General features: G+C 42.0%; 1 protein-coding gene across 1 annotated transcript in view; it reads left to right on the top strand.

Moving 5' to 3' along the window:
• Positions 1-23,458, top strand: part of GTF2E2 (general transcription factor IIE subunit 2) — a gene marked incomplete at its 5' end in the record, with an annotated part of 1,036,543 nt that overhangs the window by 545,890 nt on the left and 467,195 nt on the right. The window contains one exon of the mRNA XM_044059142.1: positions 13,415-13,522. Within this exon, the coding sequence (XP_043915077.1) occupies positions 13,415-13,522 (108 nt within the window). The remainder of the gene's footprint in view (positions 1-13,414; positions 13,523-23,458) is intronic.

The following is a 23,458-nucleotide window of genomic DNA, read 5'->3' as shown; positions in this document are numbered from 1 at the left end:
TAATAAGCGCACTATAAAACGGAGGTTAGATTGCGCTAGGTTAGTCTTTGGCAAGAGGTATAATTATAATATGCCGTCGGATGTTCCGACGCCTGCTTCTACTAAGAAGCGCAAAGACAAATCTTTAAAGCCTAGGCAGGATGATTCGTCCGTTTCGGACGCTGGACCTTTAGAAGCTACAGCTGAACAAGTGGATCCGGCTGAAGTTTCTGTTGAGTCCCAGGGGGAAACTTTGATTTTACAAGATGTGGCCTCTCAGGAGGCAGGTCAGGCTGAAGGGGCCTCTCAGGTTACTATTCTCCCTTCTATGCCTAAGGTGGTTAGGCCTTCTGCTGCTGTTTCTAAGGCTCCTTCTAAGGGCAGGTCTGTTTTGCCTTCCTCTGGTGTCAGTTCTGGTTCTTCAGGGTCTGTGCCTAAAAAGCACATGCTTAAAATGGCAGAGGATTTGATTACTTTAATTAGAGGTTCTATTCCCCCTCCTGATAAGAGGCCCAGGATGGAGCCAGAGTTGGAAAGTTTGGAGCAGGCCTCAGATGATTCAGAGTCTTCTGCTGAAGACATTCAAGATTTCCCTCCTTATTCTGATTCTGATGCAGAGGATTCCACTCCTTCTGCTTCTCCTCCAGAGGATTTTTCATTTTCTGAAACTCTGCATTCCATGAGGGAGCATTTTTAAGTGGGAGGAACAGGATTACTCTGATTCACGGAAGAGGCTTAGGGAGTTCTTGTTTTTACCACAGACCGGATAGGTATTACAGGGTGCCTGAGGCTCATAAATATCTGTATAACAGTCCTAGGGCGGACCCAGAAACTATTAGTCAGGGGCCTAAGGGTGTTAGAGCCTCTGTTGTTAAGAATCCGGTTCCTCTGGATAAGGAAGCTAGAGCTTTGGATAGATGGGGTAAGAAGGTGTATACCTCTTCTACTTTAGCAATGAGAGCTTTGAACGGCCAGTTTCATAGGTTGAAGTATCAGAATTTCCTCCTTTCTCAGCTAAGATCTAAAGTGGATGCTTTGGCAGAGGGCATAGAGTGTAAAGAATTGCAGGATTTCGTGCATGTTTCTGAACAGGTGGGTAAGCACTCTTTGTAATGTGGTTTTGATGCTTTACAGGCTTCTTCTAGGGTGGCTGCCACTAGTTCAGTTATTCGTAGGCACGCCTGGCTTAAGGATCAGAATTTGTCTGAGCATGTTAAGTCTAGAATTCTGGATGCCCCTTTACAGTCTGAAGTTTTGTTTGGTCCTCCTGTGGAGTCAGTCTTAAAGAAAATGGAAGACAAGGCTAAGTCTATGCAGACTGTTAGATTTTTTGCAGGTACAACCTCCAAAGTTTAGTAGAAAGTGGCCTACTAAGGGGTGGACGTACCCTACTTCTGATTCCCAGTCTAGGGGTAGATCTAGGCTTGGTAGGGGCAGAGCTCAGAGTACCTTCAGGCCGAGACAATGGAGTTCGCCTGCTCAATCTGCTGGTGAGGGCAGGGGCCAGTCCTTTCGTAAACAGGCCCAATGACCTGCATTTTCAGCTGCCAGATTCTTCTTGCCGGACAGCTCCTTTGGGAGGAAAGTTGGCTCTTTTCAAGCAAAATTGGCATTTAGTCACCCAGGACAAATGGGTATTGGACATTATCAACCGAGGTTACAAGTTCTATTTCCACACCATGCCTCTTTTCAAAGGCATGCCAGACATCCCTCCTCGGCAAAGGATAGAGGCTCACAGACAAATTTCTTTACTTCTTCAAATAGGAGCTATACAGCCAGTTCCTCTGTCAGAAGTGGGCCTAGGATTTTATTCTCGCCTGTTTCTAGTTCCAAAGAAAGGGAACACGTGGAGACCAATTTTGGATTTATCTATCCTCAACACTTACCTGGACATTCCAAAGTTCAAGATGCTGACTTTACAACAACTTTTACCTCTGTTGGGAAAAGATCACTGGATGGTTACTCTGGATCTCAAAGAGGCTTACCTTCATGTTCCTTTCAGGCCCAGTTGCAGGAAGTACCTACGTTCTCTGCATTGCCCTTTGGCTTATCTACTGCGCCCAGAGTGTTCACAAAGGTTCTGGCTCCAGTGATAGCATTTTTCAGACTAAGAGGAATACAGATTTATCCTTATTTGGATGACTGCCTGATTATTGCACAAGAAAAGGACGAACTTCTTCATCATCTACAGTATGTGATGGCAGTGTTAAGATGCCTAGGGTATTCTGTGAACGAAACAAAGTCCAGTCTAGTACCCTCTCAGGACATGTGCTTTCTGGGTGTGAGACTGAATACAGCTTCCCAGATGGCCTTTTGACCCCGGACAAACAAAGAAGCCTTTCTCTTTATTTCCAGCAAATGTCTCTACGGTCCAGGCTGACTGCAAGGACAGTCCTTCAAGCCTTGGGGTTCATGGCATCTTGTATTCTGGTGTTTCCCAATGCCAAATTGCATATGAGGAAGCTTCAATGGTATCTCAAAATGTGTGGACACAGCACTGCCAAGATCTAGACACTGTCATTCAGATAATACCTTGCATTCAGAAGGAGTTTTGTGGTGGGCTCAGGAATGTCACCTAAACAAGGGACTCTCTGTGACCCGCCAGAGGCGAGTCAGATTCTAACGACAGATGCCTCGGACAAGGCTTGGGGAGCACACCTCAATGGAAAATGGGTGCAAAACACGTGGCCTGTCAAACTCCAACATTTGCATATCAACTTGAAGGAAATGTTAGCAGTCCAGTTTGCATTGATGGCTTTCAAAGATTTACTTCACCCAGGGCAGGTGTTGATTCAAACAGACAACACTACTGTCATGTGGTACATCAACAAGCAGGGGAACCCATTCTTACCCTCTTTGCAGGCAAGCGATGATTCTGTGGGAAACTGCTCTCAATCTACACCTCAATCTTCAGGCAAGGTTTCTACCAGGAGCACAGAACTCCTTAGCAGATGTATTGAGCAGACAAATAGTGGATCCTCACGAGTGGAAATTGGATCCTCATGTATTTCAACAGTTGACAGTGTTATGGGGAACTCCAGACATAGATCTGTTCGCTTCTCCACTAAATTACCAGTTGCCAAAGTTTTGCACAAAAATGTTTAATCACACAGCTTGGAAGGTGGACGCTCTATCATTCAGTTGGAACAATCTGCATGTATATGCCTTTCCACCTCTGCCTCTTCTTCCCAAGGTACTTTTGAAGGCCAGACAAGACAAGCCAACCATGATTTTGATAGCACCGGATTGGCCTCGACAACACTGGTACCCACTACTGAGGAGTTTAGTACGAGAACCTCCATGGCCTCTGCCTTTGATTCCGCACCTTTTGTCACAAGAGGACAGTCACTTCCTCAATGTCAAGATTCAGTCTCTGCATCTAACAGCCTGGCATATTCTGTTTTAGACTCTGGAAGGTCTCAGCTTCCACAACAAGTTTTGAATGTTATTTTGGAGGCCAGGAGGCCTAGTACCAGGAAAGTTTACGGATAAATGGAGGAGATTTTTATTTGGAGCAAAGGAAAGGACCTTGATGTCTCCAAACCTGATTTAAGTGTTGCTCTTCAATATCTTACTGAGCTATTGGACAAGGGTTTGTCTTTCTCCTCAATAAAGGTTCATGCTGCAGCCATTTCTGCTCACTATGATTGTGACCCTCCTTTATTCTCTCATCCTTGGTTTAAGCAATTTCTTAGAGGGGCAAAGAATATAAGACCCCAAGAGCTCCTACTCCTGCTTGGGATCTCAATTTTGTGTTGGAAAAACTTACTCTACAACCTTTTGAGCCTGCAGCTACTGCCGAGTTAAAGTATTTGTCATGGAAAACTGCTTTTTGTTGGCCATTACCTCTGCAAGAAGGGTTTCTGAATTACAGGCCCTCATGGCAGTGGAGCCTTTCCTGATTTTTCATAAGGATAGGGTATCTTTACGCACTAATCCTTCCTTTATGCCTAAAGTGGTTTCTAGTGTGGCCTTAAATCAAACTATTCATTTGCCTACTTTTTATGCAAACCCCCAAAATAAAGGGGAGAAACTTTTGCATACTTTGGATATTCACAGGCAGTTGCGTTTTTATTTGAGCAGAACCAAGGAGTTCAGACAGTCTCAGCAATTGTTTGTTTCTTTTGCTTTGGGTTCACAGGGTAAACCTGTTTCAAAATAAACTATTTCTAAATGGATTGGGTTTTGTATTTCTTTCTGTTATTCCCATCATGGTAAGGAGATTCCTGCTGGAATCAGGCCTCATTCCACTAGGGCTACTGCTACTTCTACGGCCTTTCTAAGGGGGGTAGCTACAAAAGACATTTTGGAGGCAGCTTCTTGGAGTTCAGTGCATACCTTTTCTAAACATTACCACCTTCCTCTTTATTCTAAGTCAAGGGCTGGATTTGCCACTGCAATTTTACAGGGCATTTTAGCGGCCCCTAATGCTTTATGATTTTTACCATCCTCCCTTTCCCGTTGCTTTGGGATTCTACCCATAAGTAAGGACTGCAGCAATGTGAGATGAAGAACATAGTACAGTTTTGTACATCCATAAATGTAGATGTTCGAAGATCCACATTGCTGCAGTCCAATTTACCCTCCCTCCTTCCCCACTGTAGTTTGACTTGGTGCTATGCTTTAGGTGATGGTTGTTGTTGGGCATGTTTTTGGGAGGTATTCTGTTTTTGGCTGTGGCCTTTCTGGTTTGGCCTTCTGACATCTGGGGCAAGAAAAGACTGAGGATATGACGTCGATCATGCGCCTTTATACCCTGACGCTCTGATGTCAGATCTAGGCGCCCATGACCGACGTCAGCCTAATACTTTGGTATTCGGGCCGACCGAGGACAGCGGACTACCCATAAGTAAGGACTGCAGCAATGTGGATCTTCGAACATCTACATTTATGGTAGGTACAAAACTGTACTTTCCTTTCTTAAAGGACCTGGTTATGAGCATTTAACACACACTTCTTCACAGGCATGACTCACTCATAAGACAGGGGATGTTTGTTACACCCTAGTCGAAAACAACTTAACTGCCTGGATGATTTAACTTGGAAGGCCTCCTCTTTCATGAGGATCTGCAGCAGATACTGAAAGAGGCAAAAAAATATTCTACTAGGAAATCTTGTATTGTCAAGTGGAAAAGATTTTTTAGTTGGTGCCTAGGCAACAACCAGGGTCCCATTGGGGATTGTGTACCACTGGTGCTTAAATATTTATGCGAGTTACTTTTTTGTGGTCTGTTTTACTCCTCTGTCAAGTAACATTTGGAAGTCATTTCAGCATGTCGGCACTTTGATCCACCTCTTTCTTTATTTTTTTGGTAAACAGTTTCTAAAGGTGTTTTATATCTTGGGCCTTTCAGAAAACTGGTTGCTTCTCCCTGGGATCTTAAATTTTGTGAAAAAGTTAACTGTGTGGCCTTTTGAACCAGTTCATCTGGCAGATTTAAGATTCATCACATGGAAAATTGTACTCTCATCTCTCTGACATCTGAAAGAAGAGCATCTGAGTTGCAAGCTCTCATGGTGGGTGAACCCTATCTGGTTTTCCATAGAGATACGGTCTCATTTATGCCCAAAGTAGTCTGAGTTTATTTTGTATCAAGCCATCAATCTCCCTGTATTTTATCCAGATCCCCAGAACCAGGTAGAAAGAGTTCTGCATACAGTTCAGGTACTATTTTGACTTTATCATCTTTTCTAAAGAACTTAGTTAACTGTTTATTTCTTATGATGGGGCAAAGAAGGCACAACACATCAAAACAGACTATTTCTAGATGGTTGTTCTTTGCTTTTGCCTTTTACCCACCATAGTAAATCAGTTCAAGGCATTATCAAGGCAAGCTCCACTGTAGCCTTGGTATCTACAATGGGGAATTGGAGAGGGTGGACTCTAAAGCATTCTAGAGGCAGTAAAGTGGTCCTCTCTACATACCTTTATAAAATATTAGAAATTGGACTCCTTGTCCTGGTCCAGGACTGACTTTGCTAGGATCATTCTCCTTATCCTTCATGCTCACAGGTTGGATAGGCTGTGGTGATCAACCCATGTAGCCAACAGGCAGTGAGAATAATGAACATAGTTGGGTTGTGTACATTCCACTTACCATAACAGTAGATATTCAAAGTCATCACTGCTGCACTAGTCTTATCCACCCACTACCCCCCCCCCCCCACTTCTCTATGTAGTAAGTTATTGGGATGTAGTTTTTTTGTGTTTATATCTTTTAAGAGGGTCAGGATGCTTACACTCTATCTGTATGGGCTAAAAAGTCCTGAAGATTTCTTCACTCTGACTGATATTCCTCCTCTGGGCCAGCCAGTCAACAATTAGAGTGAAGGTATGGGAGGGAGCCAGAGCTTTGTGAACCTAGCTGTTTTTTAGGTAGGATGCAACCCATACACCAAAGAGGCTACTGCAGCAGTGAAGAATTTGAACATCCACTCTTATGGTAAGTGCAGTTTACAGAACTGTACTTTGCTGCACTTCCACTATGCCACTTTTTTAGATGAGAGTCTAACCAAGGATCTTAGCTGCTAGTGGTGGTTCAGTTGGATGTTAAACATACTTCTGAACTTAGTGGAAGTCTCTCCCGTGTTCTAGCCATATTTCTCCAGATTGGTCTAAGTCTTTATCAGGTATCAGGAAAACAAGACAAAGCCTTAGCGATACCAACCCAACTGAAAAAAAAAAAGTGAACATATCTCTCATGACTGTAATTTTCCAAAGATCGCGTATTTAGTGCAGTACTTGGTTGCGATGCTTGAACTGCATTTTTTTTGTGGAGTAGCAGGTTGGTGACTGCCGATGTTGACCTTCCTGCAGAGGTAGGCTGTGGTGGAAACGAGTTGAGTTTAGAAAAGAGTAGCTGGTTTAAGCCAGTTGCATATGGTACTGGCTGTAACCGAGAGTAAAATGTGTGTTAGATCATACTCTCATGTCCATAATTACCAACTAGATAGCTGCTTCATAAACCCTGTATAATAATGGTCTTGACTTTATATTCTGTTTATACGTGAAACTTCCCAAGTTGAATTATGTTATTAAAATCAAAAGCACCAAGTAATAAAATGAGATGTTAAGTTGTCTATCTCGCCTTCATTTCTTGCTTGTTGGGATCGGAGCCGATCCTCTACTCCGACTCTGCCATCTTGTATGAGAGCTGTTTAATGGCTCGAGGCTACCCCTTATTCCATGATGCCTAGCGCTAGCTACCCGGATCTCGTTTGCCGCTTCAGCTGCGAGGTTCGTTGTTACTGGCTCAGGCTCATGTAAGTTTTATTATACTACTTTTCTATCAGATTAGGGTTCCTTTTTTGATAATTTATAGTTTTCAATATAGTCGTTAGTTTGTTGTAGTATTAGTGTAATTGTAGTTTCCCTTAGAACTCGTTTAAATTAGAGAGTCCCCCCCCCTTTTCTTATCTCTCTTGTAGGTAGCGTTTTTAGTTTAAGCCTTTCGCTTTTTACCTCATAGGTAGCCGTTTAAGTTAGAGGCTTCCTAGTTAAAAAAAAACAAACTTCTTAACTGTAGTTTATTGTGTTTTAGTTAAGTTAGTGTCTGTAGTTTTTTGCTGTTTGGCCCTTTGGCCAAAACTTTCAGTGTAAGGTAGTATGTCTCTACTGGATATGTCTAAAGAATCCAAGGTGTCTGGATTCAAGAAGTGTAACTCATGCTGTCAGAAAATGTCCCTGACGGATGGGCACACTTCTTGCATCTGTTGCTTAGTCTCAGTACACCTGCAGGACTCTTGTTCTGTATGCCATGCATTCAGCCCAAAGGTTCTGCAGGAGCGCAAAAATAAGCTTATCTTGAGGGGTCTTCTTAAGCCCCAGGATTCACCAGCCAAGGCTCAGCCGGTGAAATCTCCTAAACCGGCCAAATCGTCGGCTCCCCGCTTGGAGCTGTCATTGGCCCAAACATTACCTACTACTTCGGTTCCAGCTGGACCTGCGGAAGCTGCCTCCCATTCGGCTCCACCAATATCTTCGGAGCCGTCTCGGACCCACAAGAGACCGAGGTCGCCTTCTCTAGAGTCTATACATTCGGCTCCTCGGTCTCTCCTGTTGCAGAGTGACCGCAGTCACAGATCCTCCCACTCCTCTCGGTCCTCTAGACTCTCGGATCACGACGTGGAGAAAGTGGTCAGTAGGTTGTTGAAGTCGCAGACACTGGCCAAAATGTTATCCAGCCCCTCCTCAACAGGTGTCTGCTCCATCTGCTTCCATCGATGTTTCTCCTCCGACTCCACTGAGCTCAGAGCCGGAGTTTGTTGGGGTTCAAATCGTGGAACCGTTGGCACCGATAACGATTTCCCCTTCGGTTCCGTCATCGGCTCCGATTCCCTCAATGGTGCCTTCTGTCGAGGGATCTGGGCGCTGAGACTCCCTTGTCGGCGAGTGGCATCAGACCCTTGTCCGACCCCGTTCTCCCTCTTGGAGCTTCTGCGCAGGTGAGCTCGGCTCCTACATTGGCCTCGGAGCCGTCCCCCTCGGTGCAGAGGAGGATTCTGGTTTCCTCAGAACCGGAGCCTTCTTTGCATCGTGGCAGGGATGCCTTCGATGCCATGAGGAGTGTACTGGCCCCTGAATCAGCACCACATTCAACCCCACTGGCTCTGTCCCCTGTAGTGGCTGCGTCAACCTCTGTCCCTCCTCCAGACCTCAAGCGTTGGGAACCAACGCTCCAGAGCACCCCACTGGGTGTTTCCTCTTCTTCTGAGGCCTCCCCTGATCATTCAGAGGAGGCCCCTTGGAAGAGGAAGTGCAAGAGGAAGCACATTGACCCCCCTGAGTCTGTCACTTCGGATACGGATTTAGATAAATTGGAAGGGTCCCCGAGATCCCCCTCTGAATAGGTTTCCTTTTTGGACATCCTAGAAATACTTAGGCAGAGGGGGAACTGGACTGCCCTAGCCCCTACTGAGGATGAATCCGTATTCCTAGATGTGTTTGTTTCCCGCCCTTCCACCTCCTTGGGTGTCTCTGCCCTTCGATCCGCTAATGTCAGTAGTGGCTCGAAGGGCTTGGTCAGCCCCGGATACAGTGGAACCAACCCTGAGGAGGCCCGGCAAGTTTATCACTGCACCCCCTGATAAACAGTTCCTTACCAAGGCTGTTCCTCTGGATGCCATGGTAGTAGCAGCGGCCACTAAATGGCGGAAACTTCTTCCTCTGTCCATCCTCCTAACAAGGAGTCTAGGACCATGGATAGATACGAGAAGCGTATGTTTGCTTCAGCGACCTTTTCCATGAGATCATTGAATTACTTATGCCATTTTGCCAGGCTTCAGAGGGATCTCCTGAAAGAGCTTGTAGATACCCTCCAGGATCCATCAGCTGAAGGGGTTCAAGCTAAAGTGGCTTCTCAGCTGACGACCTTTAATTCGGTAGTTAACTCCTCCATGAGGCTCATTTTCTAGGCAGCCGATGGTGTGAGTAGAGCCGTGGGTACAGGCGTGGCCATTAGGAGACACGCATGGATGCGGCTGTGTAATTTTGCGGAGCCCTTTAGAGCATCATTCACAACACCCCCTTTGACGGTTCATTTCTCTTTGGACCACAGGTGAAGGACACTCTCACTAGGTGTGAACAGGAAGGCAAGCCGCTCTCTGCCATGGGAGTCCGTTTTTCCACTTCTTCCAGACCATATCCCAAAGGTCAGAAGAGTGGAAAAATGTGGTTTCGGAAATCTCAGGGAGCCTCGCCTGATATATGTAGTGATTTTTCCTCCATGGGCAGAGGAGGAAACAACAACAACAACAGATGCCACCCTCAAGGCAGGAGGGGTCCGCAGAACCAGGGCAGCAGAGAATCTTTCTCTGACAAGCCCTTCCAGCATCCCAGAAGGGTTGCCTGGCTGCTCGCCTCTGGAGGAAGTCGGGGGAAGACTTTCACTGTACCCAAAAGCCTGGCAAGACATTACGCGAGACAAATGGGTACACTCAATCATATCCAGAGGCTATGTAATTCCCTTCTTCCAATCTCCCCTACCATCAATCAAACCCCCCCCCCCCCGATGTTCCACCCAATCTGAGGGCCCAAGCAGTCATAGAAATTTCAAGACTGCTAGAAAAAGAGAGTCATCCAGGAAGTCCTGGCAGACCAACTCGGATCCGGAACTTACTCAAGGTTCTTTTTGGTACCAAAAAAGACAGGGGACTGGAGACCAATTTTGGATCTCAGCAGACTAAACAAGTCTGTTCAAAGAACGAGGTTTCGGATGGTCACGCTACAGTCCATTCTACCCTTTTTGGGTCAAGACAATTGGATGTGCCAATAGATCACCAGGATGCGTACTATCACATCAAGATGGACAGGCGCTCCAGGAGATTCCTTCGCTTCTGGCTGGGAGACGGTCGTTATCAGTTCAGAGCTCTGCCCTTTGGTCTCACCACAGCCCCCAGGGTGTTCACCAAATGTATGGCACTGGTCACGGCTCACCTGAGGCATCAATGATTCCAGGAGTTTCCTTATCTAGACGACTGGCTCCTTACTGCTACTACCAGGCATCAACTCCTTCAAGCCAGGGACTATACAATCGCAATTTGTGCCCAGTTAGGCATTACTATAAATTTAAAAAAATCTGCCTTGTTGCCCTGTCAATCTATTACCTATATAGGAGCAGATCTAGATACAAAAAGTATGTCCGCAAGGCTACCGTCGGACAGGGTGGCCACGATTCGGCAGCAAGTTCATATCCTCATGCAATGCAAAAGGGTACAAGTCAGGTTGGTCCTTCAAACTCTGGGTTCCATGGCGGCGGCAATTCTTCTGATACCTCTGGCCCGTTTTCACATGAGAAATCCTTCAGTGTCTTCTCTTCACACAGTGGTCCTTTCAACAGCTCCCCATGTCTCACATGATCATGATTACAGAAACTTGCAAAAGACACCTTTCCTGGTGGATGGTCTCCCCACTAGTGTCTCAGGGCAAGACCATTCATCCATCCCTTCCGGTTGCCACAGTGACCACGGATGCCTCCCTGATAGGGTGGGGGGGCATTATCAGGGCAAGACAGTCCAAGGCACTTGGCAGCCTCACGAGTACCATTTGCACATAAATGTCTTGGAGATGAGAGCCATGCTACTAGCGTTGCAAGCACTTCGGGACTCCCTCCCCCCTGGAACCATTGCAATTCAAACGGACAACATGTCAGTAGTGTGGTACATCAACAAGCAGGGCGGAACCAGGTCCTACCCCCTATGTCGAGAAGCACTCAGACTTTGGCAGTGGGCGATTTCCTCCCAACGATTTCTGATTGTGACGCACATCGGATGTCCAATGTCATAGCGGACAGGCTCAGCAGAGCTCTTCTCATGCCTCACGAGTGGTCTTTGAATCAGATAGTTGCGGATCTGATCTTCCGCAAATGGGGACAGCCTTGCTGTGATCTATTTGCAACCCCCTTCAACACCAAATGCAGCAACTATTTCTCCCTTTTACCGCTTCCCGGTCACCCTCCCAGAGATGCTCTATTCCACGATTGGCCTCGGGGACTTCTTTATGCCTTTCCCTCTTATACCCAAACTCATACAAAAAGTGATATCGTTGGGTTGCAAAATGATCCTCATTGTTCCTTACTGGCCTCGACTGATTTGGTTTCTGTTCCTGCACTGTTACCTCCTCGAGCAGCCCTGGACCCTGGATCCTATTCTAGACCTGCTGATTCATCAATCAGGAGAGCTGCATCGATCCCTCCAAACACTCCAGCTCACAGCTTGGTTGATCCAATTCCAACCCTAGCCAGGCTTCCCAGCATTTCCCTGGCCGTGCGTGAAATTGTCTCCCCTCACAAATCAGCTACTAGAAAGATGTATGCTAGCAAATGGAAATGTTTCTCTTATTGGGCAGAGGCTAGGAACATAGATCCCTTTTCAGCCCCAGTTCACAAGATCTTGGAGTTCCTAACTGAGCTTTTTCACTCTGGGTCCGCTTCTGCCACAATCAGGTTTCAACTAGCGGCCATCTCTAACTATCATGTTGGTTTTTCTAATCTAAATATCATGTGTCATAAGCTGTGTAAAGCCTTTCTCAGAGGGACTACTCTCCTTAGGCCCCCAGTGAGAGATCCCCATCCTCCTTGGGACCTTAATTTGGTACTAACCTCCTCGATTATGCCCCCTTTTGAACCGGCAGCATCCTGCTCCCTTAAGTTTCTATCTTGGAAAACTCTCTTTCTAGTAGCTATTACCTCAGCCAGACGTGTCTCGGAACTTTAAGCACTAAGCGTTCGTTCTCCGTACTTAGTTTTTCACTAGGATAGGGTTGCTCTGAGAACTAATCCCTCCTTCCTTCCTAAAGTCTGTTCAAAATAATCTAAACCAATCTATAGACCTTCCAGTGTTTTTCCCTAACTACACCAACAAGGCAGAATACAAGTTACACCTTTTGGATGTTCATAGACAACTGCGTTTTTACCTGCATAGAACGAAGGATATAAGAAAGTCGGACCAACTTTTCCTTTCCTATGCTAGGGGTAAACAGGGTCTTCCAGTTTCCAAAGTGACCCTGTCCAGGTGGTTGTCTCACATTATTACCTTCATCTATCAACTAAGAAACAAAGAATTGTCTACCAAACCGAAAGGTCATTCCACCACGGATTTGGCCACTTCTGTAGCCTTCCAGTCTAGGTTGCCCATGGACTGTATTTGTGCCGCTGCCACATGGGCAAATCCTCATACCTTTATTTCTCATTACAAGTTAGACATGGTCTCCAGGAATAGAGCTAACTTTGGTTCCACTGTTCTGAAGAGTCTGTTTAATAAGCCACCCAGGATCGTAGGTGCTAGGGACGCTGTCCCAACAAGCAAGAAACGAAGGCAAGATAGACAACTTAACATAAAGAAGTTATGTACCTACCATAATGTTCCATGTTAGTTGTCTTCATCTCGCCTTCTTTCTTGCGTCCCCCCCCCTCCATCCCCCTGTCCTGTTGGACCGAGAGGAGTTTAGGCTTTACTGACTGAGTATTTTCTGGTTTGTTTCCTCTAATGACTGGAGTGTATAACAAGTATGCCCAACCTGTTAGTTGGTCAGGTTATTCTTGCTATGTCTGGGGTTAGCTATTACGAACAAGATCTGGGTAGCTAGCGCTAGGCATCATGGAATAAGGGGTAGCCTCGAGCCAGTAAACAGCTCTTGAGCTATAGAAGATGGCCGAACCTGAGCCGAGTATCGGCTCAGATCCCAACAAGCAAGAAAGAAGGCGAGATGAAGACAACTAACATGAAACGTTATGGTAGGTACATAACTTCTTTTTCTAAAAGTGAATGAGTTTGACTGCAGCATCATGGATACTGTCTTGAGAATTTCTTCAAGCTTCAGTTACAGCTTATGAACAATTAGTGCAAATAAAGAAAGTATAGTGTTGTGATGAAATATTCGTGATATGTACAGTGTTAGTATTTTACGTCAACCATGCTTCTTTTCCTTTCCCTTCAGACACGACATCAGCGTGGAGATACATATCCACTCAGCCTGGAGGAAATTTTGGATGAAACACAGCATCTGGATATTGGACAAAAACAGAAACATTGGCTGATGACTGAGGTAAACAGAAAAAAAAAAAAAAAAAAAAATCAGAAGCCATGCAGTGAGTCATTGCAAAGGCAGTGGTGGCTTTGATGAGCTGGCGCTACCATTCTGATGACTATAAAATGCTGCTGGGTTAACTGCTACTTAGAGTTTGTTCATATCAGTTTGATACGATACGCATTGCATTTCACACTACATGACATTTGAGTGATGACAGAAGCAGACAGTAAATCTGATGGAAGTGCATTAAGCATTTTAACTCCCATCTGTCCTGGTCTTCCTCTCCCCTTTCTGCGTTCCATGCCATCTTGAATGTCGTTGTGGATTCCCTGTCTATCACTCATTCCATTACCTCATTTCAGGGATCTGTATCTGCTTCTTTGAATAAGTACTTTTCACAGATTCAAGACAAGTTGATCCCAACAGTCTGATGCCCTGCCACCTCTTTCCCTTTTGTCCATCCTATTCAGTGTAATCTCTTTGTGTCTCTTAACATGATCATGTTCAGCCATACCCTAACTAATCTGCCTCTTCTAATGGCAAATCTGACCACAAATCAGTCGCCTTCAAACTGGCAATAACACCAGAACTCTAAAAGGGCAAAATCAGACAAAAATAAATTCACCAAAGCAAGCTTGAACTCTCCCAGGGGAAGGTATAAATGCATTCCAAACCCCACCAACAGCTTGGAAGTGTTAACTACACCAGAGCTTACACTAAAGCTCCATACAATCACTTGTATAAGTGTATAGACGACGCTGTTCCAGAGAGAATCAAAGCCAGAGTTATTATCCTATATCCTGTCTTACATCTCCATCAGAGTTTGTCAGCCATTTTAGCATGTGTGTACATGGATCCTACTCTTTCAATACAGTCATATGTGAAAATGTTTTTGAAAGTTGTGTCCCATGCACCACCTTCTAGAAAAACATGTGGCTTCTCCTTGGGCTCGTAATTTTGTGTTAGAAAAACTGTTGTCCCATTTGAATTGAATCGGCCCATCAGGTTAATTTGAGGTTCTTGACATAGAGCTCAGTCTTACTAATTGCACTGAACCCTGCAAGAAGAGTGTCTGAGTTGCAAGCTTTCGTGGTGGGTCAAACTTAGGGTTTCTTTAAGAACTGATCATTAGTTTGTACCTCAAGCAGTATCCAAGTTTAACTTAAGCCCTTCTTATCCATCTTCTTGGCTTCTTCCTAGAACCTAAAAAATTAGGGGGAAAAAAAGATACTCTGTAACCTGGATACCCACAGACAACTTGTGTACTATCCTGACAGATCAAAATCTTTCAGAACTTCTGGTCAGTTATTCATTTCTTGTGAAGATGAGAAAAAAGGTCTATGTTAAAAAAAGACTAGTTCAAATTGATTATCTCATGCTATTGCATTGTGTTTTACCCAATGCAACAAAACATTTCCATGCATTGTTAAGGTTTTACTCTGTCAGGGCCTTGGCTTCATCTGTGGCTTTTCGCAAAGGGTTAGTTTCTAAAAGTATTCTAGAAGCAGCAACTTTGTTCTCTGTGCACATTTTTACAAAGCACTGTAAACTAGATTCCTTGTCCAGGGGTAAGACGGGCATTGCTAGTATTGTTCTGCAGTAGGGTTGCCACCTTTTAATGTGGAGAAAACTGGACTTAGGCCACATACCCTCACACCTCCCATAACCCCACCCATTCTCTACCCACTTTCCACCCATTCCGTAATGTAATCATCCCATCACATGAGGAGAATGCCCTCTTTTTCTAATCATGATGCCTTTTTTCTGCGGATTTACTAAGCATTTTGTAAAAAAAAAAAAAAAAAAACACAGTAAATCCGCCAATTTAACAAACTCGATAGTCTGTTTCTTTTTTTGAACAGAATACTGGAGTTTGTACAGGGTTTTCCGGACCACCGGACAATCAGTTTGATTTCCAGATAGTCTAGAAAAAAATGGATAGGTGGCAACACTATTCTGAAGTGGCTTGTGGACCCTCTCATCCTTTCCACTCCCAGTCATGTTAAGCTATGGTAATCTGTCCTTATAACTTATGCTAATGCAGCAGTGATCCATATGAAGACTATAGTACAGTTATTTAGATAAATTTACTATTAACAGTAGATGTTTAAATGATCACTAATGCAGTAGCCGTTCCCTCCAGCCATCCCACGTATTCTTGTACATTTTTTTTATGCCAAGATGTGGACTTTTACTATTATTTTCCTAGCATTGTTTTCTCAGGGCTTTGGCCTCCTCCTCTCTGTTGGCATGAAAGCTCTGAATCAGCTCAGCTGAAGTTGACTATTGATTTGTGTACATGGAAGGTGCCCTGAAAGCTTTGGAAGCTGGCAGACTGTTGTATGCTGGGTATAACCCATATAGATTAGGCTACCGCAGCAGTGCTCATTCAGACATCTGCTGGTTATGATCAGTTTACTTGCAGCACAGTGCTTTTTTTCATTTGCAAAGTAATTAGTGGGCTTGTTTTCGTTATTTGCTTTTGGCAGTAGACAAGCATATGTATACAATTAATTGTGAGAGGTCTGACTAGTGTGTGTTGAATGAAATCTTGCAATGTACAGTACAATTAACTTTCAAAGATGGGTATTGGCAAGCAGTTCAGTATAAATAAAAAGTAGAGTAATAAAGTTTGAAATTGTGGGAAGGTAATACTTTCATAAGTGGTTACCCCCAGCATTCTTAATACTTTATTACATTGAATATAACACTGCACAGTTTATTTTGTTTAAAGTTAGCTAGTGTACTTTTTCTGAAGGCAAATTTTTTTCACCTCGCCTTAGTGGGGAATAGAGATGAGATGAAAGCAAACAGCAATTTGTGCAAGTGAGAACACAGGCCCTAATGCGCATTGACATGGGTAAACCTAACTTTAGAATAGGTATTGACTGTTGATGCAGCCATTTATTTGGGGCAACTACTCTAATTTGGGGACTGACTTCCTGTTTGAAAAGTGTGTGTGTGTGTATGTATATATATATATATATATATATATATATATATATATATATATATATATATATATATGTATAGTTTTGCATGTTTGCTAGGAAAAAAATATTTGAAATTGTTTTAAAGTTTGTTAATTTTTTTTTCTTTAGTGTTTTTAATGGAGCAAAAAGTTTGGGAAATGTGATATGGGCTCAAATAAAGAGAAGCAGCAGCTCATACAAAATCAGCTTGCCAGTTATTATTATTGTGTTGCATGTAAACTGCAAGATGGAAACACAGATTCATAAAATCAGTCATGTATGGTATGTGGGAGTAATAGCTTTTTATCACAATGGCTATTGTGTTGTTATTAACATTTAATAGTGGCCATACAAAAAGCAGAGTATCAAAGTACATTAAAATGTGTAAGGTGGAAGGAGCAGTGTTACATAGAAGTATTTGGATATAAATGAGAATGTAAATTTCACAGAGAGAGAGAGTTTTATGAGGCTGTTCTGTAGAATGTCCGTGACAAAGGAAAAGGGGAGTGATGACACTGCAAGAAGGGCCCTAATAGTGATAGCAGAGGGAAAAGGGCAATAATGATACATTTGTGGTAGCAGGGTGTTACTGGTGGGGGGCTGCCAGTGCAAATTTCTTTGTAAACAGTTCTACATCGTGTACATTTAGATGTACTGTTTAGCCTCTCTGGCCTGGGTCAAGACTGAAGAAAGGCCCTTGGACCAGTTCATATTCCCGGTTAACAAATATTAAATAAATAAAGGAGGATTACACAGGCATGCATAATCCTCCATTTGATGCTACTGTTATGCAGCCTAATAGAATTTGGAGAGAAGTAAGTTTTCAGGAGGGAGTATTATTTATGGGTGGGAACTGGAACTGGATTTGCAATAGTGAGGATGTATCAGGAGGAAGTAGAAGGGAAAATATACCAAATGAGCAAGAAATATATAAGAATGTGCAGTATGAAAGATGTGAATTCAGTGGCAGGAACTCAGAATTTACATGTTATTCCCAAAGATGCAGTAAAGGGGCTAGACTGGATAGAAATTATGTTTCACAGGACAATGTGTATTTAATTGAAAGCTTTGAGATCCTTCAAGTAACTATCCAATCGTGCACCAATAAAAACAAAGGTGCTGTTGCAGTGTAATGATGCAGAAATGAGACATTAGAGCTTTCTCACGTATCTTTTAAAAAGAGAGGAATTTAAGGAATGGGTTGTGGGTGTGATTTGAGAGTTACTAGGGAAGATAAAATTTACTTCAGAAGGGGTAGGTAGTGTGTAGAGTAAAATAAAAATGGGCTTTAAAAGCATAATTTAAATAAAAGAAAAAATGTGGGAAAGAAGTACTAGGAATAATTTAGAGAGGTTGACAAAGATTAAAGTATTACAGAAGGAGAATTGCACATAGCAAGAACATGACCAGCTACAGAGCCTTAAGCGAAAGTAAGGGAGTATTAGACTCATGAGTTTGAAAGATTTAACTACTTTTGGTAACTCTAGAATGCCGAAACTTTTAGCACAATGATTTAAGCAACAGAAAGTAGGAAGGGTTGTAGCCATACTTAAGAGTGCCTATGTTAAGAAAGATAACCAGCAATCCTGTAGACGTAGTTGAGATATTTTTGAAGTTTTATGGAAATTTCTATAAACCAAGAAAAGGAGAAACCAAGGAAAGGCACAAATGGTGATATTTATGGAAGTTTGTTATGCCAAGGTCGAAGAAAGATTGGTCTCAACATTAATAGGTAAGATAGGGAAATATGAAATAAACACATTGATGCATTTTCAGTCAATGGTAAAGTTTCTGGGAACATATGGTATGCCTGTGGAAATGTGGAAGACTTTCTTTAGCAATATTTTAAAGGGTGGGTGTTATAACAGGTTCTTGGAAGAAAGCAGTGGTGACTATTACAGAATGAGGATAAAGACTCTCCAGCTCTGTCATCATATAGGTGTTTTTCAGTTTTAAACCATCATTCTAAAGTGTTTATATTAGCTAATATAATGGCAAAGATATTACCAACATTAATAGATGTGGATCAGTGTGGTTTTCTGAAGGGGATGGGCAAACATTTGATAACAAAAATAGAAAAGTGGTGATCCAGAGGAAAGTAGCGTGTAAGAAAATACTGCTCCTGTTGGTGAGTCTTGATGCAGAAAGAACATTTAATAGAGTCAGCTGGGATTTTATGAATAGAGTAGTGTTAGCAGTTGCATTCCCTGAGGGAGTAATAGGGTTAATAAGGAGGATATGTGAAAAATTCGAGGCAAGAGTGAAGATGGAGGGATACCTTGCTGACAAACTGTGTTTAAACAGAAGAACCAGAGATGTCCTCTTTCCCCTCTGTTATTTACTTTGCATTTAGAGTCATTAACAAAGAAAATAAGGTATTCACAAATTCAAGGAGACAAAGGGTATGCTAATCAAGAAAAGTTAGCCTTATTTGCAGATGATATTATTTTGTACTTGATAAATCTTGAATCAGTATTATGGAACATTTTGAAACCGTTTTAAGTGTTTTGGGGATATAAAATACATGAAGATAAAACAAAAGTTCTAATGGTAAACTGTGTACCTCACACGTGACTTGGTTCAGCAATGCCCATATTTATGAAAACATGATGAGATGAAGTATCTGAATGTGTGGATTAAAAAGGATTCTGTTGTGGCAGCTATGAATATTGGGGGGACTAAATGGAAAATTCAACTTTTTTTATGGATATGGATTAAAAGATTTAAGCAAGAAAATAATAAAGACAAAGTGCAGCAGAACATTATCAAAACCTACTACCTCAGCCACAGTAAACCATACAGGGTTTCAACATCACACAAACAATTAGTTTATATAAAACACAGTCACCTATTAATAAACTACCAATAAAATAATTAACTTGAAATTAATCAAATCAGTACTTTTCAGTTTAAATCAGAATCAAGACCATTAGATCTTAAAGTATTAACCTTTATTATATTTCTGCTTTTTTTCTTTCCTTTCCTAGTTTGCAGTGGTCTGCTAATTTGGTCAGCCAGAGTCCAATGACATTAGCCTTAACCTCAGAGAAGAAAGGGCACCAAATCCTGAGGGACTCTACTATTGACTAGTACTTTTTTTTTTAGAAGAAGACTCCCCTATCCTATCTTCTTGGGTCCTGTTCACCAGGGTGACATAGGGGTTTATACCTAATCTCCTGAGCTTGTCTATGATGCCCAGGTAAAGTATTTTGCCGAATGCTTTGGACATGTCGGGGTAGGCCATATGTACTGTTTTGCCCTTGTCTGTTTCTTTTGTGACCTTCTTGAAGTCCACTAGGTTGGACAGGCATGACCCACCCTTGAAACCAAACTGAGTAGGGTCCAGTGTCTGAAGGTTTACAAAGTCATTATTCTTTATAGCAATGATAATTCTTTCCATGCCTTTACATATGAAACTAGTCAGATTTATTGATGGGGAGTTACCTGGGTCCATGGATGGCCTGCTGTTGTACAAAGTGGTAACAGTTACAGCCCTCTATTTATTCGGTACAAAGCTACAGTTAAATAATGATTCTAGTGGGCCCAGTAGGTCATTTTTCATACTGTTTAAGAGGTATCCTGGGGTATTATCGGGATCCTCTGATGCTGTGTTTTTGGCCATGGAGAGAGCATTGAAGACCTAGTCACTAGTGATAGTTGGAGTATTTCTTGAGAGGTGTCAAGGGAAGCAAGTGGGAGTAAAGTTAGAGCTGAATTTGTCAGCTAGTAACTTTGCTTAGTATAGGTGGCTCCATTTGCATTTAGTTCAGCACATTGCTGTGCATTGCATTTGAGATTGCAGATATACCCAGAGTATGCCTTGTGATTGTCCTTTGCCTGGGAAGCTACGTTAACCTCATATTTGGCTTTGGTAGATTTAACTAGTTCCTTGAGTTGCTAATTTAGCATGATGAGGGAGTTGTTGCCTTGCTGGGCATTGCACTTCATAAATTTGTCCAGAATTTTCTTCCTGTTTTGTAAGGAAAAGCAGGCATGATAGATATATATTTTTTAAGTAACTATCACCAGTAATCAAGGCTTTCTTCAAAATATGATTTAAATCAACTGTGTACAAATCATTTTCCATGACAATGTAATGTCATTGCTAGTCTTCTTTGACTTTATTTAGACAATCATCCTTTAACTTGAAATTAGCAGTACTGCAGAATTTCTGATATGCTTCTTCACCATCATTGGTTCTATACCCTGTAGGTATAAGTTTAGATGTAACATTAGTTGCTTCCTTTTGAAAGTCTGTCCTTTGAGAACAAAGATGCCTGGCTCTGTAATGCTCACCAGAAGGAGGGCTTTTCAGTATGCATTCAAGATGAAAACTTGTGTCATACAGAAAATTATTGGATCTCTCTGGCTGTATGGAATAGTTTGGTTCCAGTTAGATCCATGCTTGCCAAACAAATTAAAATCCAAAAATTAATATTCTGCACTTCATACTTATATGTAAAGCATAAACCATAAAACCTATTGTTCTGAAGATCTTTAAAAAATGGAAAAGCAGTATAGCCACGGATACCCTCAACTGTAAAAAGAATACTGTTGATAAAAAGTAATTGCATACGCTAGAAAAGGAATGAGAAGAAGTCTCTCAAACAAATCCATCAACAAATTTACATAAGAAAGAACAAAAAAGTACCTATGGCCTTGCTCTTCATTTATGTATTTATTTTATTTAATATTTGTTTACCGGGAGAGTCCAACTGAGCCATAAAAGACCTGTTTTCAGCGAAGGCCCAGAGAGAAAGCTCCAAATTACATAGTAAAAATCATAAAACCAAATTATAGAGAAGAGGTTGCATACTAATCAGCAAATACATGTAAAAAAATAGACAAGAAGTTACAGAATAATTAGTAGTACATTTTGAATTGAGGTAATGCCACAACAGAGGTACAAATTATGCAGTATGAAACTGTAAGTGAAACATGGCTAATTATAATTGATGGTCTTTGAATGCAACAGTTAGAAAATAAAGATAGTGATGTTTTTCTGCTTAAGGCTATGGATCATGCCCACATCAGATTTAAGCAGTAATAATAAAAGAAAGTTAGTGAAAGCTGGAGATTAGATTAAAGGAAGAAGAATGTACAAGGAAATAAGCTTAGTGGGGAAGGATTAAGGCTGAAAAGTACTAGAACTAAGTGAAATACTGAGGGCTCATCCTGGCGTTATGCAGGAGCATAGCCAGTTTGGAGAAAGATGGGCTTTGAGAAGAATTTAGAGGGGTAAGCTGTGCTAAGAATGGGCTGGGAAATGGAGTTCCAAATTTTGGAGATGTGATACGAGAATAAGGTATTGTCTTGGCTATTGTTGCCCTCAGTGACCTCTACAAGAACCACCAAACTCTAAAACACACCAAGCACGAAAACCATCAATAAATCCAAGAAGTCAGTAATCCACACAACCGATTTATTGAGCACTTTCATCTCAAATTAGAATCTTCATCAGAATAACACACAGACAAGCAACCCCACCCTTTATACATTTCCTTAATTACATTTGATGACATCACTTCCTCATTGTACAGCAATAAATATGTCAAGAAATTAAATGCACTAATGCCTCTGAGTTCCCGGGTTTCAACAGTGCCATTTTTATAAGTTCTATTTTAAAATTAAAAGCAGAATTTTATATGTAGGAATTTTATGTGCACCGACATTTATTTGCTGTCTTTAAGTTGTTGGGTTTTATGTAAAGCAAATAGGATGATGTGAAGTTGTTCTATCTCGCCGTTCATTCTTTACTGATGGGTTCAGAGCCGATCCTCTGCTCCGACTCAGCCAACTGCAAAAGCTCAAGGTCTTCAACCAGCTCGAGGCCAACTCCCTATCCCATGATGCACCCTGATCTTTCCTCAGATCTTGTTTGCCGCTGCAGCTTGATCAGATGTTCACCAGCTCTGCCCAGAGAATAACTTTTCTTCTTTCAATATTATAGCTTTAGTTTTGGAAAAAAATTAGTAATTTAGCACTAATATAGTAGTTAGTGTGTGTAGGCTTGTTCTTATAGTTAGATTTAGATTAGATATTTAATCTTTAAGGCCATTTTTTGTGGTATGGCCTTCTATTCTACTCTCTCTCTTTAATTAGCACAGTTAGTGTGTTTAAGAGGAATTAGTGGCCGTGTTTTTTTAGGCCCTTTATTTCTCCTTTTTCTTAGCTTAAAGTGTGTGTTAGCTCTTTTGTAGAGCATATAGATTGATATTCTAGCATAATTAGTGTCTTTAATAGTGTTAGCCCGTAGTTTTATTAGGACACAGAGTTTCTTTCCTATTAGAGTGTATTGTTTAGCCCTTCTTTTTTTTACAGGGCGTATACTTACCTTTACTTCCAATTTAGTAAAGTTAGTGGCCGTATTTTTAGGCCATTGGGTTTCTATTTCTTATTAGTGGTAGCATACTGTGTGTGTTGTGTTACAGTGCAATTGCAGCCCTTCTTTTTATGCAGGGCGTATAAATAATTTGTGTGTTTTTTGATTAGTTTAAGCCCTTCTCTTACAAGGCTTGAATAGTTGTATGAATTGTTTTTGCTGTTGTAGAAGATGTCACACCAGTTTTCTTTCCCCAATACACAAACAGGATGGAACACATGCTGCACAAACTTGATGTTCATAGACAACTACGATTTTACCTAGACAGAACGAAACAATTCAGGTCAACGGATCAACTCTTCATTTCCTTTTCAGAGTCAAAGAAGGGTGCCTCAGTGACAAAAGTAACCTTGTCAAGATGGCTATCAGATTGCATTTCCTTCATTTATAATTCACAAAACGCCCCCTTGCAACAAAAAGTAAAGACCCACTCGACTAGAGCTATTTCAACATTATTAGTTTTTATCTGTGAGGTTACCATTAGACTTCATTTGTGCAGCAGCAGCTACCTGGTCAACGCCTCATACCTTTATCACTCATTACAAAGTAGACAGGGCCTCCTTTGGTTCCACAGTTCTGAGGAGTATACTCCCGTGA

Source organism: Protopterus annectens, chromosome 17.part0 (genome assembly GCF_019279795.1).
Source record: "Protopterus annectens isolate FY-2018-M chromosome 17.part0, PAN1.0, whole genome shotgun sequence".
Lineage (NCBI taxonomy): Eukaryota > Metazoa > Chordata > Ceratodontiformes > Protopteridae > Protopterus > Protopterus annectens.
This window is presented reverse-complemented; position numbering and strand designations above follow the sequence as displayed.